The sequence below is a fragment of the Rutidosis leptorrhynchoides genome, chromosome 2 (assembly GCF_046630445.1).
Source record: "Rutidosis leptorrhynchoides isolate AG116_Rl617_1_P2 chromosome 2, CSIRO_AGI_Rlap_v1, whole genome shotgun sequence".
Classification (NCBI taxonomy): domain Eukaryota; kingdom Viridiplantae; phylum Streptophyta; class Magnoliopsida; order Asterales; family Asteraceae; genus Rutidosis; species Rutidosis leptorrhynchoides.
Window position 1 is genome coordinate 496,984,016 of NC_092334.1, and position 16,009 is coordinate 497,000,024.

The 16,009-nt window shown below is 35.7% G+C and overlaps 2 protein-coding genes across 2 annotated transcripts; both read right to left on the bottom strand.

Moving 5' to 3' along the window:
- Positions 1-5,976: 5,976 nt before the first annotated feature.
- LOC139892705 (large ribosomal subunit protein eL28y-like) lies at positions 5,977-7,920 on the bottom strand. The gene is made up of 4 exons (XM_071875820.1): positions 7,804-7,920; positions 7,544-7,709; positions 7,050-7,213; positions 5,977-6,362 (listed from the first exon to the last, which is right to left on the bottom strand). The coding sequence occupies exons 2-4, from the start codon at positions 7,689-7,691 to the stop codon at positions 6,222-6,224; spliced, it is 453 nt and encodes a 150-aa protein (XP_071731921.1). The 5' UTR covers positions 7,692-7,709; positions 7,804-7,920; the 3' UTR covers positions 5,977-6,221.
- Positions 7,921-10,303: 2,383 nt separating this feature from the next.
- On the bottom strand, positions 10,304-10,866 carry LOC139892706 (calvin cycle protein CP12-3, chloroplastic). Its single transcript, XM_071875821.1, has one exon. It carries the CDS (start codon positions 10,816-10,818, stop codon positions 10,435-10,437), a length of 384 nt encoding a protein of 127 aa, XP_071731922.1. The 5' UTR covers positions 10,819-10,866; the 3' UTR covers positions 10,304-10,434.
- Positions 10,867-16,009: the final 5,143 nt, after the last annotated feature.

Genomic DNA, 16,009 nt, shown 5'->3' on the forward strand with positions numbered 1-16,009 from the left:
GCTAGTAACGTCTTCAAACTTCAGAGTTTTCTTCCCATACATCAAAATAGGTTTCATGTGTTCATAAGACGATGATAAAGATAATATCAACCTCAAAGCTTTATCTTCATCATCCGTTTTAACTCCAATAGCCTCCAGTTCTGAAACAATACCGTTAAGAATACTTAGATGATCTGAAATCTTTGAACCCCCATCCATACGCAGAGTATGAAATTGTTCTTTAAGACACAACCGATTTGAGATGCCCTTGCCCTGGTACAACTGCTCTAGTTTAACCCAAAGCTCCTTTGTCGTTGATAACCCGTGCACATTTGCAAGCACGTTCTTTGCAAGACACAAACGAATCGCACTTGCTGCCCTCAAATCCATATCATCCCATTCTTCTTCATCGAACTTACTGCTAGAATCACTGCCAGGAACAAGGGTGGGTTTACCCTTCAAAGCCTTGTGTAAACCGGACTGAATCAACACATCGTTGACTTGAACCTGCCATAAGCCAAAATTGATCATCCCATCAAATTTCTCTACATCAAACCTCATTGGACTGAACTTCGACATCGTATCCGTATCCTATAGACAACACTTTCTCTGATTTTGTTCACGTTTCGAATAGCCAAAAGATGTAGCAGGTAGCCAGGACCCTTTAAATCGGAAATCCACAACTCGCCACTAACAAATCCAACTATTACTACGAATCAGAAAAAATATTGTCTAACCAGATACTCTATACGATCAATAGAACTCGTTTATGATGTGGACGATCCACTCCCGTGGCAACCACAGAGCATACTCCGACTCCTATAACCGAGACCCCCGTCAAACCTGACGCTCTGATACCAGTTGTTGGGAAATTACGGTCTCACTAATTCCCACCACCCAGCCCAACAATAATAGTAAAGAAATAAAAACAATACACAACACAAGATTTAACGTGAAAACTCCAAAACAGGAGAAAAACCACCGGCCCCCAAAGAGAGAAAATACACTATATCACAAATTGTTACAATGATATAGACGACTCTCTTAAGCCAACTACACTCTCCAAAATATTTAACTAATACAACTCTCAAACAAGGGTAAGAAAGAAAGAAATAATCAAATACTTAAAGTGTATTGATTGGTGCGATTTGGAATGAAGACTTAGCTCCTCTTATATAACCAAGTCACTCACCCCTCACATCTTCCTCCCACCAATGTGGGATAAACATATCTTCTACTAGCCAAAATAAACCAACACCTGGGTCAATTGATATATCCATGAAATAAGGAGCATCAGTCGTAGTGTGGGTTTGCATTCACGCTGCGGTTTAAAGATGAAGGTAGTGCTGGGATTTCGGCCGGTTTCTTGGTCGTACATGCTTCCATACTGGTTGGACCTGGTTGGACCCAGTGGCGCATCTAGCATATAAGTTGTGGTGTCTCGTAACACCGTTAGTTTAATTTTTTCTTTTTTATAAGAAGTATCATTCAACGTATAGGATACTAATTATAGGACCTTATATTATATTGTAAAATTTATGATTTTTAAGGTAAACAACCACAAACTTGTAAAAAAAAAATAAAAAAAAAAATAAAAAAAAAAAAAATTGAGACATTGATCCTAGATTCTCCCCTTGGGTTGGTAGTAATCAATAAAATCAGATGCCACTCCATTTGCTTGTACTGCGCTCTACTGACTCTAAGACCCAATATTATAGGAGTAGCCCACACTCGCTCTCCTCCATTTGAAAGAGTTTGAATCCAGTGATTTATGAGCATAAATGTACTGTCGTAAAGGTCAAAAACAAGCCTATATTCTAGATTGCATATTGCGCAAATTGATTAACCGGAATATGATTTGCACGAATTGATCAACCGGAATATGGAACAAGAAACTCTCTCCTTTAAAGATACAGAGCATCTTGTCAATAGTTTATAAGGCGATTGATCAAAACGCTCATTTTTCAAAGAAACTATAGTGATTCGCCCTAAAAAGGAAAATTGTCAAAATGCGCTCGCAAGTCTCAAGGTGCCTTTGACACCTTGTGATTAGATGGGTTGCAAGGTGTTCTTGTAACTGGGCGTGACAGGGCATGATCGGAAATTTTCAAATTACGATAACTTTTAATCTTTAGCTCGTATTTAGACACCGTTTTTCTAAAGTGATTATGTTTTTAGAAATTTATAATTTTTTTTACAACTGAAGTCTAAAAAATTATTCAAAAAACGATCGCATATTACGAGTTGCGATTTATGTACAAATGTGTGATTTTCAATTTGTGTAGTGTAGTTCAAATTTATGGAGGTGATTTGTTTAGTTTAGTCAATAATGGTGGATAAATAAAGGAATTATAAATTAGAAAGTTCTATAACAACTTATGAGCGGTCAAAGAACGTTTAAAGTCGAAAAACGACGAGTAGTCGGATCTACGAGTCTAAGAGATATGACCTTTACAAAAAACTCATTACAATTTAATAAACCTTAACCCATTTCGCAAGTGCAATTCGCAAGGTCACTTGCTATTCGTAATGTCACTTTGCGACCTTGCGAATGCATGATTTTGGCCCAAGTCGTAAGGTCGCAAGTTAAAAAACATGTATTGCACATTCACAAAGGCTCGCAAACCTTTTGGGACTTGAACTTTTTTGTTCACGACCCGAGTTTTATTGGTAGCAACCGGACATGACTCATTCTTAAAGCTTGCAAGACCCCTTGCGACATGCGAGAACATTTTGATAATTTCATTTTTAAGACGAATTTTTTTTTTAACAGCGATTGGGATCACCCGAGGGGGACTAAACCACCCGTTGTGATCATCTCCCGTTTCGACTATGCCGATGCATCGATAATAACCCCGCCCCCATCGCTGCCCGGGAGGAAACCATGAAACCGATCCAAGGGCACGACCAAGTAAAACCCCCCTCCCCTTTACCCCCCCCCCCCCCACCCCACCCCCAAACGATATGGGAAAGGTGCCATGAGTGGATACTTCATGGCAGAGATGAAATTGTGTTTTTAATATGTAGCCAACGGGGGTCGAACTCCTGACCTTCCCTAAAGGAGGCAGACCACCAACCGCTGGACCACATCACAACTTATTTTAAGGCGAATTGTTAAAGTGAGTTTGAAAAATTTGCAAGACCCCTTGCGACATGCAAGAACATTTTGATAATTTCGTTTTTTAAGACGAATTCTTTTTTTAACAGCGATTGGGATCACCCGAGGGGGACTAAACCACCCGTTGTGATCATCTCCCGTTTCGACTATGCCGATGCAGCGATAATAACCCCGCCCCCATCGCAGGGAGGAAACCTTGAAACCGATCCAAGGGCACGACCAAGTGAAACCCCCTCCCCTTTACCCCCCCCCCCCCCCCTCTCCAACCCCCAAACGATATGGGAAAGGTGCCATGAGTGGATACTTCATGACATAGATGAAATTGTGTTTTTAATATGTAGGCAACGGGGGTCGAACTCCTGACATTTCCTAAAGGAGGCAGACCACTAACCGCTGGACCACATCACAACTTATTTTAAGGCGAATTGTTAAAGTGAGTTTGAAAAATGGGCATTTTGGTCAATAACCTTAGTTTATATGTAGCCAACGGGGGTCGAACTCCTGACCTTCCCTAAAGGAGGCAGACCACCAACCGCTGGACCACATCACAACTTATTTTAAGGCGAATTGTTTAAGTGAGTTTGAAAAATGGGCATTTTGGTCAATAACCTTAGTTTATAACTTGATGAATAGTTTTTTTTTCGAACGACAATTTTTTGGCATCAGTAAATCATTTATTTCAACGACCCTCATCATTTGCACGTAACACACACGTTCGGGAGGAAACCCGAACCCGATCGACGGTACCCGGGGAACACAACCATTTGGGCAGTGGTCCGGGTAGAGGTCCGTGAACGAATCCGGTAAAACCTCCCTATAGGGTCAATATATACCACCATTATTGGTGTTCAATTGGTTTAAAGAAAATCATGTCATCCCTAAGGATCGAACCCATGACCTCTCCCTATCCCATGACACAGAGTACATGGGGAGAACCGTTGGACTATGCCCGCAAGTTCAACTTGATGAATAGTTATTATGTAAAGATGTTCTTAAAACGTGTAGGTTAATACCTTATTTACCAATTACTTTTCTAATATTCTATTCTCGTATGTAAAACCTGCCTTATTACTAGGAAATTAGGTATATCATCAATGTAATTGTGCATTAGGAATAAAATAAAAATTATGAGCACAAGTATTTGTGAAAATGATTGGAGCAAATTTTAGAATTTGTCAAAAATGAAGATTAATTTAGAGTTTGACAAAAATTGGTCAGAATTTGCCAAAAATGGTCATTTTAGAGTATGTCAAAAAAGAAGGTTAAGGTTGGTAAAAAAAATTCTGCTTAAATTCTGCTAATGACAGTAGGGGTGGTCAGTATTTGGTTTGAAACCGTGGAACCCGAAAACCAAACCGAAACCAAACCGGAAAAAAATCAAACCGAATTTGAAAAACGGTTTTCGGATCGAGTCAAACCGAAACCGAATTTGAATTCGGTTTTCGGTTCGGTTTTCGGTTTTGGAAATTCTGAATTCGGTTTAACCGAAAACCGAATTCAAATTTTTTATATATTTAATTTGTATATTTATGTTTTAATGTCATTATAATTTGAGATCCAATCAATAAAATATGTTCTCACCCATATGACGATTTGGTAACTCACATTAGAATTATGTTACTCAAATTATTATGTTCATCTTCTTAATAACAGAAGCGGTAAAAGTCATAATTAATCTTTAAATATTAATAAATCATCGAATTCTTGATAATTTAATAGAACGTCATTGTTTTAGGATATAAATAACTAAGGCATTAGTAATGCCACAATTAAACTACCATCATTCTCAGTTTTTTCATAATATTCGGTTTTAACCGAAAACCGAACCGAATCCGAATTTGAATTCGGTTTTCGGTTCGGTTCGGTTTTAACTTTGAATTCGGTTTTCGGTTCGGTTTTCGGTTTTGCCCAAAAAAAATTCAAAACCGAATACACCGAACCGAATAAGCCGAACAAACCGAAAACCGAACCGATGAACACCCCTAAATGACAGGGTTGTCATTAAGAAGTTTAAATGCAAAAAAAGTTGTACATTTGTAAATTAGAGGGTAATTTTTTTCATGAAAGTAGGTGGTTATTAAAAATGTACAATGAAATATATGTTTAAATTTCTTAATGACAACCCTTAAGGTTGTCATTAGCATTTTCCTATTAAAATTAAAAATATCTTTAGCAATAAATGAAGAATCCTATGAACCGATAAAAAAACGACGATCAAAAATAACTCGAAAAGAATAAACCAACTAGGAAACTTAAAAATACCGCTAACTCTCCAAAGGATGCAAAGGATGGATCACCTAGGAACCGACACAAGTTGGTAAGCTTTGGAAAATGTCTTTTTTACTAACTTAATGGCTAAATGTTTTGAAATAACCCTCCAAAGTCCAAATGCGGTAACGAACTAACGAATATAGTAAAAACAAAGGCGGTGAATGGTCAAACTCGAAGCCCATGGGTTTTGAAAATGTGTCAGGTAAAAGATAAAAACTTCGGTTAATCCAGGATGATACAAGGTTTGGGGTGATAATTCGTACATCACTAATTTTTAGTCATACACCACCAATTATGTTTTACTTACAGCACAACATCATAATAGTGTACGGCTAAAAAATGGTGGTGATCACTTCCCCAAGGTTTGTACTTAAGAAGGCTTATCCATGTTTTTTTAAGGCTTACAAGTTTTTCAGCTAAAACACAAGCAAAATTTAATTAGCTACAAATATCCATATGAATAAATCATTTTTAGATAACCAACCAGATTCATGGACCAACAAATGCCTACTTAAACGAATAGCAACAAAATGATCACAAAGATCTAAAACAATACTACAGATGCTAAAAATGTCAGCTTCGATTTGAAGACACCAGGGACTAGATGGTAGCCAAGACCAGGGATTGATTGATTGCATGCAAGAACCAGAATTCATAAACATGTGTGCATGTATAGGCAGCCAACATGCTAAAGAGAAACAAAATTTAAATTCGGAGAAATATTCTAACCAAATTAATTTGAGCATCATTTAACTATCCGCATAAAAAAACCAAATAGGGATAAATAAGAGGGGACAACAAAAAGATGGGCTCGACGGATCTTGACTGCCAATAAAGTATGCTAATAAGGGCTTCATTTCCTACCACGGATCTTGAATGCCTGTCTGTTCTTCTTCTTCACACCTGACTTTGAAACCTTAAGGCTCCTGTTAACCACACTCAACCTAGCAAGAGCAGCCTTCTTCAAATCTGGCCTGTAGTAGTTATCCACCACCTGATACAAACAATGCAACCATCAAAACCTCTTAACCATTTTTAACAAAACTAAAAATCTGGGTGTAAAAAGTAAACTAAAAGTGCTATATAGATTCGACATCTAGAGGCTACAACAGAAAAACCATAGATTTCAGCCAATGATATATGATAACATATTGAATAGCAAGTACAAGAAATGAATTGGTAGCAAATTACATGAAACCCTAGTGATGGCTTTCGAATGAAAAAATCAAACACAGCCAAAACAAATGAGAATACAACACTGAATTTCCTATAAATTCCCGAAATCAACTGCAAAACCATGTACATGCTATGCGGTAGTTTAAGTCCAACTCTTAGTACAAAATGCAAGCTCTTTGATACATATATACATGTAAAAAAAGAAATCTAACTATTCTTTCTGAAAACTATATAGCTCATTAAGAACTCTACACTTGTACTATTTACACTACTCTCTTCAATCCCTTATCATTGTTTATAATTACCAACCCTACCTTTCTAGATTTGTATCAAATTTTGCCAGAATAAAACGCATATAATAACCATCTTCAACCAAATGTAAAACCTGCCCAACTAGAACAATGTGTGTACTACAGATAAGTCAGCTAAATCTATCGCTATGATGCTTAGTACATTTAAATACATTTTTTACCAAACAATGTCTTGCTCAAAGAAAAATAACTACCTGGTTTGTAACTGCTTTTGCCATACGGTAGAACTCTTTTTTCATAACGGATTTGTGAAGCAAACTAGCAGGCTTCCCCTGTTTCTTGGTCTTAGTGGTTGCAAGCAACACACCTTGGTCCTTACCAGCTGGCTGGATAGTCACAGTCTTCTTGTTTGCTAGTCCTAAAAATTAACAATTACAAAAACAGAACTATATCATTTAAATTTTACATCACTTTAACACCTCAATTATACTAACACTATTATTATTTCGATTTTCATTATCATTCAAACAAACACACACAATATGATATACTTACTGATAATAAATCATTGAAAAATTGTATATATAATAAAGTAATATATTGAAGCCCTCCTGTAAAACATCATTCACACTAACAAAGCTATAATATAAACACTGATAGAACAAGTAACAAATGATAATCTGACGAATCATAAACCCTAACTTAACATATATTGAAATTGAAATAAAAAGTGTATAATAAATAATACCAGAGTGTTTGTATGAGTTGAGGTTGTAGAGATTGTTAGGCTCTTTGCTGAATTGAACACTTTGAGTGTTGTTACCGAACTCTTTAACGAGAAAAGAGTTGTTCCTCTTTACGATCTCCCAAATCAATTGCCCTGGTACTGTCGCCATTACAATCAACCTCCTTCACTGCAATACATCATATTCAATTCATTCAATATATATCTATATACAGAAAATGGAGGACTGCTATACATCGGAGATATAAGTTTTGATGAATTACCGTTAGGGTTTTGCTCCGGCGGATAATTTCACTGGGCGAGTTGTTGAAAACAGACGAAAGAAAGGTTTACTTCGTTTATGTATGTGCAGCTATCGAAACCCTAGCTTAATATTTTTTAATTTTTACCCTTGTACTTTCATGTGCTTATTTTTAAGCCCTTATGTATCATGAATTTATATCTATAACTATAATTCGAGTTGAAAGTGGGCTCGTAGTTGTTTTAAGACATTTAAAATTACGCTAAAAATTTGGGGTTGAAGACTAACCACGTGATTAGTCATGCACAAAGTGTGGCGCTTATCCTTTATTTTTAGTATTACAAGTCTATTAGCCTTGTAAAAAAGAATTAGAGTGGCGATTCTATAACATAATTAAGAATAACCAGAAGCGGAACTTGAACAAAAGTTTTAAGGGGGCAAAGTATTATGACATGTAACTGTGTTTAAAAACAAATTCATATTAACATATTTATAGAGTTGGTTATGCAAATATTAAGTTATTCTTGTCATTATATGTTAGTATTATAAAAGTTAGGAAGATATTAGTATATGTCAGAAGGTGTTAAGTACAAAAACTTGTGACAAAATAAGAAAAGAAGCTGAAAATAATGAGAAATAGTAATCGATCCCTCGCTTATCAAAAGTTCAAAGTTTTAGTGCATGTCATCTACCAACTATCCATTTAGAGACTTTTGTACAAATATTCTAAACCTATTATATATAATACTGTTAGCTCAGATTTCAGGGGGGAGCAAGCACCCCCTCTTGCCTTAACTATGTTCCGCCATTTAAGATACGTCACAGGATTTGTATGGTGTGGCGTATTCCTGTAAGCAAATATGGCTATTGCATTGACATGATAGTCGCCTAGAAACTCGTACCACGTAGGCCGTGTCATCATAATTGCTATTTTCTACAAGATTCGCTTAAAAAGTAGTTATGGAGGATCGGTGACTCACGATTAGTGACTGAATAACCACCCATCTCTCTCACCTTGGTTCTATAAATACCAAGGGTGAGGTCATTTGGGAGGTCACTTAGCAAACTCAATCTCACAAATTTCGATCAATTACTCACATTCACATATTTATGCGCATTGTTCTAAACCATCTTGCTTAAATCATAAATTCACATAAGGTTATTCACAATATCAAGAACAGTGTGTTTATTACAATTCACCCTCAAGTTAATTTTTGATCAAAGACATAATTATTTAGGTAATCAAACACACTTCATGAAAGAGATAAAATATACTTGAGGTGAGGGATCTACTTAGACCACTTGTTACGATAAAAAAATATGGTTGACAGGTTGAGGTCACTCGAAAACACTCACAGGCCCATAGTGCGGCGTTTTGGACAAGATTTTTAACAAGTTGTGGGCGTTTTGTAATAGAATATTAGCGTATACAAGATTAATTGTTTTGCAAATTTAACCACAACATTTCACATTTTCACTTAATTCTCAATCATATATTATCACATCACTCGACCTTTATCACATGCACGTCTTAACTCACGTTATTGTCATATTACAATTCACCAAACAAAATTCATCATAACCACTTCATGTCAGAGTCGCCATAACAAATGTTCATGTATATACCGAGCATAGTATTGAGTATTGACAAAGTATTTGTAATGATTTGAGTCATATGCTTCTTAAAACTTCGAATAGTAACATTGCATTACAGAGGCTCTTGAAAAACGGACCTACCAACACATGTCAAATCATCTAAATCATTCATACCCATTTAGTATTATCCTTGTTTACGGAGAGAAACAAACCCAATTTTATACATACATAATTGGAGATTTGAAAAGTAAAGGGAATTAGGGAAACACAACTAAAGTAGCGAATGCAAAGCAAAGTACGCTCAAAAACAACAATCAAATGACCCGGAAGAAAAAAGAAATCAAAGTCCATCAACATTCTAGTGAAGCCAAAAAAACATTTTTTATTAAAATAATTTATATTATTCGTTACGACTTAAACGTCTTTTTTTACACCTCATTCTAAGCAGTTAAATCTCGGGACTGCCCATGCTTGTTCAAATTCAAATTGTTATTGAAATAAAGTAAACTTGTTCTTATCCAGAATCCCAGATGCTGATAATTACATATTTGCAGGTTTTTAGTAGTGAGGTGTTGGTCCGCCACAAATGTCACAAAAATAATTATTCCAATTCCAATTTGATTGCTTTAAAAAGATGAATCGCATCACCAACTTGACATGATGACAACAAACTGGTTTACGAACGCCATCACCACCAAATCAACTGTACAAACAACAAACTGCACCTGCTTTAAGTGTAACTAATTACTCCCTATTGTCATTAACAGAGTATCACATCAATCACTTAAGTATGAACTACGAACACAAATCATATATATATTCTGTATTTCGCCCAAATGTAATACCAAATAATCTGTATATTTTTAATTTGCAATTAAAATCGGTAAAAGAGTTTATCATTTTCAGGATCAGACGAGTGCGCGACATCAAGTAAAACACGCATAGGCATAGGCATAGTCATAGTCATAGATTAGCAGCAATTAATACAAATATATTAATATAAACCCTAAAACGTTACATTTCAGGAATAAACTTCCGATTAACCGTCGATTACGTTTCAATCTTCATAAATCCGACACTCATCAGTCTCAGGATTCTCCTTACAGAATGATTCCAACGGATCCTTATTTCCTTCTAATTTTCTTCGGAGATCAGCTTTTGCCTGACTAACTTCTTCAACTTCATCCCACGCCACCTTACACTCGTCCGATTCACGATTTCCGTTACATACTTCCGTCGCTTCAGCGATTTTAGATTCTATCAGTTCCGTTAGTTTCTTCTCTCTCATCTGCGTTCCTTTGTATTTCGCCGATCCTCCTATTCCGTTCACGATGACTGAATTTCTCCGGTGTGTTGTTGAGCTCGCCGGAAGACAGATCGGAGTATGGATCCTGGATCTGGAAGGTAATGGAAAGTTGAAGATCGCGAGAGACATCTCCATGAAGATCGAACCCGTGAATGAGTTATTTCGCTTTGTTGTTGTTACTGTTTCAGGGGAAGTAATGAAAGAAGAATTTTTTTTTTTTATTATTTTTTTTTTTTATTTTGTTTCTATAAGCAAACATGAAAGAAGAATATTGAAGTGTGAGAATATATTTTGTGGTAGTATGCTCAAATTACATAATTGAACCTATATGTTTTCTAGATTCTTCTTTATCTACACTTTCATGATTGGTAACGTGATTAAGAGTATATCGTTAACGTGTGCCGTTCCGAACTACCTTACCATTAACTTAGTAGACAAAACACATGGATAGTATCAAGGCATTTTTATGTTTTCACCTTTTTTTTTCACATTTCTTTTATTTTCCAAAAAAAAAACCCCACTTTTTTCAAAAATTAAAATCGACTCTCAAAGTTAAAGTGTCCAATACCTATTTTCATGAAAAAACTTAAATAAACTCCACCCAAATATTCAACGGGTCATATCTTCTCGCTCGCAACGAGTTAAATTTTTCCGGCACCATCGTTAAACTCAAAATAATTTTAGGAACACAATGTCACTAACTATGCGCAAAACGGAATCTTTTTAAAAACGCTAAATATTTGAGGTACTTTTTGATGGAATTTAACAACATTATAAACAACATATTCTCAAAATTTACATGTTATGAAAACCATTTTGAGATAGTTAAAACAAGCGGAAGCATTATGATAAGTTCATGTTTAAATGTTCATCCTTTTGGTCAAATTCCATGTTAATATCAAGTCTAGAATATATACTTACATATAAGAACAAGAGGAGAAGATATATACCTCCTCAAAATCTGTTTTGAGGGCTGTTAGGATGGTGCAGAAAATGGATGAAAATGATGAAGAAGTAGGCTCCAAACTTGAAACTTCAAGTAAGCAAAACCCTAGCCTTTGATTCACCAACAACCCCTTTGAGCTTGCTAATGTTTAGGACCCTTAAACACCTTAAACACGAGCTTGAAAACCTCCTGAACCTGCTGGAAATTTCGACCAGCTGCAACTTTAAAATGATGGAGAATGCAAGCTCTAAAAGTATAGAACCTCAAGGGATTATACCCCAAGCTTGTTACCAACAACTTAGCCTTGGTTAGGATTTAATTACACTTGAATTTTACTAGCAAATTAGCTTGGAACAACCCCTTGCAACCAGCTGAAACTCACGGCCAGAATGATGCAGAAAAGAGAGAGGAGTTTTTGATAAATTACTTGATCTTTTATGCATGTGTTTGTGTTAGAGTCAAAAGACATACACTTAAGGAAATATGTTTATCAAAAGTAACAAGAATAAGCATGGGTTTGATGTCTTGGAGTCCACATATGCAGCCCATGCTTGTTTATAAAAAAAATCCATTCAATTTTTATAAACTTGTAAATACTTCATGTATTTATTTGTTACTTGTATATTTTATAAAGCCTTTTATAAAATATAGCACATTTTAATTATTTGAATCCATAAATAATTATATATATAAATCATCCAAATAATTTATCTCAAGTAATAATATTTCAGAAAACCGATTTTCTGAAATCCAAGTGTCGCGTATTTATTTAACGATCCATTCGTTATGATTAAATACTTATAAGGTGTCGGTAAGCTTGTTATTGGGTATGACCCGACTTGGATCATAACATATTAGCCACATTGATTTAATATGTCTCTCGCGCATACGAAATACCTTCAATCTCCCACTTGCACGAGAAACATAAGAAATTAATGCAAGTGATGGATACAGCCTAACACACCGTCCATCACCCCTAATATGTTATGACTTTTTGCCATTCAATAACATCATTCCTTTCGAGTTCCCATCTCGAATATGATTAGGTGAATCTTTCATTATTTCCTTTCGTCCTAGATGTCATGTTAAATCCAAGAGATACAGAGTGATCACTCTCTTATAGATTTAACTTTTCAGGCCTTAGACATCTGACTCTCAACGAATAAGAGGGACAAATTCCATCTTGACTACATACGTCCTAGATATACACTTTGTAATATACCTGAGTTCTTCCTTATGTACTACCATGTTTCAGAATAGCGAAGGACAGAATCAAGGCACAGTACTTGGTGAATATCCGAACCCAATATGTATCTCAGGTCAGAGGATACAATGATATTCGCCTTTACTCAAGATTACATGTGATCAACCACAAAGGCTCTATACAGTAATTCTTGAGAGCGGGTCTTCCAATATTTGTTTCCCACAAATATCTATGAACCTTGGTTGTAACCTTGCCCCACATTCAACCTATGAATGTATACCAATCCAAGTTCATAATAGTCTAAACCTCACACTTGTTCCCACAAATGTGATCGACTACGGAAATTTAGAATAATTGCTTATTCATGGATGAAATATGCAAAATAGGAACATAACTCAAATAAATTAACACCATAGTTATATTAATGAGTTTGAATAATTTCGTTCCGGTACAATACATAAAATAGATCATATCCAATCACTAGAATTTCGAAGCCCTAATGCACAAACATGTCCCTCATGTTTTGGCCCATGTAAAAGCTTCGTGAGTGGATCCGCAACATTATGATCTGTATGAACTTTGCGAATACATGTCTTTCCTTTTTCAACTTCATCCCTTATGTAGTTGAATCTCCGCTCAATGTGACGAGTCTTTTGATGCGCACGAGGTTCTTTGATTTGAGCAATCGCACCCTCGTTGTCACAAAAGATCTCAAGAGGGTCCTGAATGGAAGGGACCACTCCTAAGTCGTCGATGAATTTCTTCATCCATGCAGCTTCCTGAGCTGCTAGTGAGGCGGCAATGTACTCCGACTCTGTAGTGGATAACGCAACAACTTCCTGTTTTGAGCTCTTCCAAGAGACGGCACCACCATTTAACATGAAGACATAACCGGATTGTGATCGAGAGTCATCTCGATCAGTTTGGAAACTCGCGTCCACGTAACCTTTTACAGCGAGTTCCTCCTCACCAGACCCATATATTAGAAACATATCCTTAGTCCTCCTAAGGTATTTCAATATGCTTTTAACAGCAATCCAATGACTATTTCCTGGGTTATTCTGGTATCTACTTGTCAGGCTCAGGGCGCATGACACGTCTGGTCTAGTACATATCATTGCATACATGATAGACCCAATAGCAGATGCGTATGGGACTTTCTTCATTCTCTCTTGTTCATCTTTCGTGGCAGGACACTGAGATGAACTGAGAACGGTTCCTTTTTGAATAGGTACCAAACCTCTCTTAGAGTTTTCCATCTTGAACCTTTTCAAGATTTTATCAATGTATGTACTTTGACTTAAACCTATCAATCTCTTGGATCTATTCCTATAGATCCCTATCCCCAATATGTATTGTGCATCTCCAAGATCCTTAATGGAGAAGCAACTCTTTAGCCAAGTTTTGACTCCTTGCATTTTGGTAATATCATTCCCAAATAATAATATATCATCCACATATAGTACAAGGAACATGATAGTGCTCCCACTAGCTTTCTTATATACACAGGCTTCATCACCATTTTTAATGAAGCCAAATTTCTCGGCTTCCTCATTAAAACGATGATTCCACATTCTAGATGCTTGTTTCAATCCGTAGATTGACTTCTTTAACTTGCATACTGAAATGTCCCGTTCTTATTGATTAAAAACGTTCCATATTAATTGATTTCGTTGCGAGGTTTTGATCTCTATATGAGACGTTTTTCAAAGACTGCATTCATTTTTAAAACAAACCATAACCTTTATTTCATAAATAAAGGTTTAAAAAGCTTTACGTAGATTATCAAATAATGATAATCTAAAATATCCTGTTTACACACGACCATTACATAATGGTTTACAATACAAATATGTTACAACAAAATAAGTTTCTTGAATGCAGTTTTTACACAATATCATACAAACATGGACTCCAAATCTCGTCCTTATTTAAGTATGCAACAGCGGAAGCTCTTAGTAATCACCTGAGAATAAACATGCTTAAAACGTCAACAAAAATGTTGGTGAGTTATAGGTTTAACCTATATATATCAAATCATAATAATAGACCACAAGATTTCATATTTCAATACACATCCCATACATAGAGATAAAAGTCATTCATATGGTGAACACCTGGTAACCGACATTAACAAGATGCATATATAAGAATATCCCCATCATTCCGGGACACCCTTCGGATATGATATAAATTTCGAAGTACTAAAGCATCCGGTACTTTGGATGGGGCTTGTTGGGCCCGATAGATCTATCTTTAGGATTCGCGTCAATTAGGGTGTCTGTTCCCTAATTCTTAGATTACCAGACTTAATAAAAAGGGGCATATTCGATTTCGATAATTCAACCATAGAATGTAGTTTCACGTACTTGTGTCTATTTTGTAAATCATTTATAAAACCTGCATGTATTCTCATCCCAAAAATATTAGATTTTAAAAGTGGGACTATAACTCACTTTCACAGATTTTTACTTCGTCGGGAAGTAAGACTTGGCCACTGGTTGATTCACGAACCTATAACAATATATACATATATATCAAAGTATGTTCAAAATATATTTACAACACTTTTAATATATTTTGATGTTTTAAGTTTATTAAGTCAGCTGTCCTCGTTAGTAACCTACAACTAGTTGTCCACAGTTAGATGTACAGAAATAAATCGATAAATATTATCTTGAATCAATCCACGACCCAGTGTATACGTATCTCAGTATTGATCACAACTCAAACTATATATATTTTGGAATCAACCTCAACCCTGTATAGCTAACTCCAACATTCACATATAGAGTGTCTATGGTTGTTCCGAAATATATATAGATGTGTCGACATGATAGGTTGAAACATTGTATACGTGTCTATGGTATCTCAAGATTACATAATATACAATACAAGTTGATTAAGTTATGGTTGGAATAGATTTGTTACCAATTTTCACGTAGCTAAAATGAGAAAAATTATCCAATCTTGTTTTACCCATAACTTCTTCATTTTAAATCCGTTTTGAGTGAATCAAATTGCTATGGTTTCATATTGAACTCTATTTTATGAATCTAAACAGAAAAGTATAGGTTTATAGTCGGAAAAATAAGTTACAAGTCGTTTTTGTAAAGGTAGTCATTTCAGTCGAAAGAACGACGTCTAGATGACCATTTTAGAAAACATACTTCCAC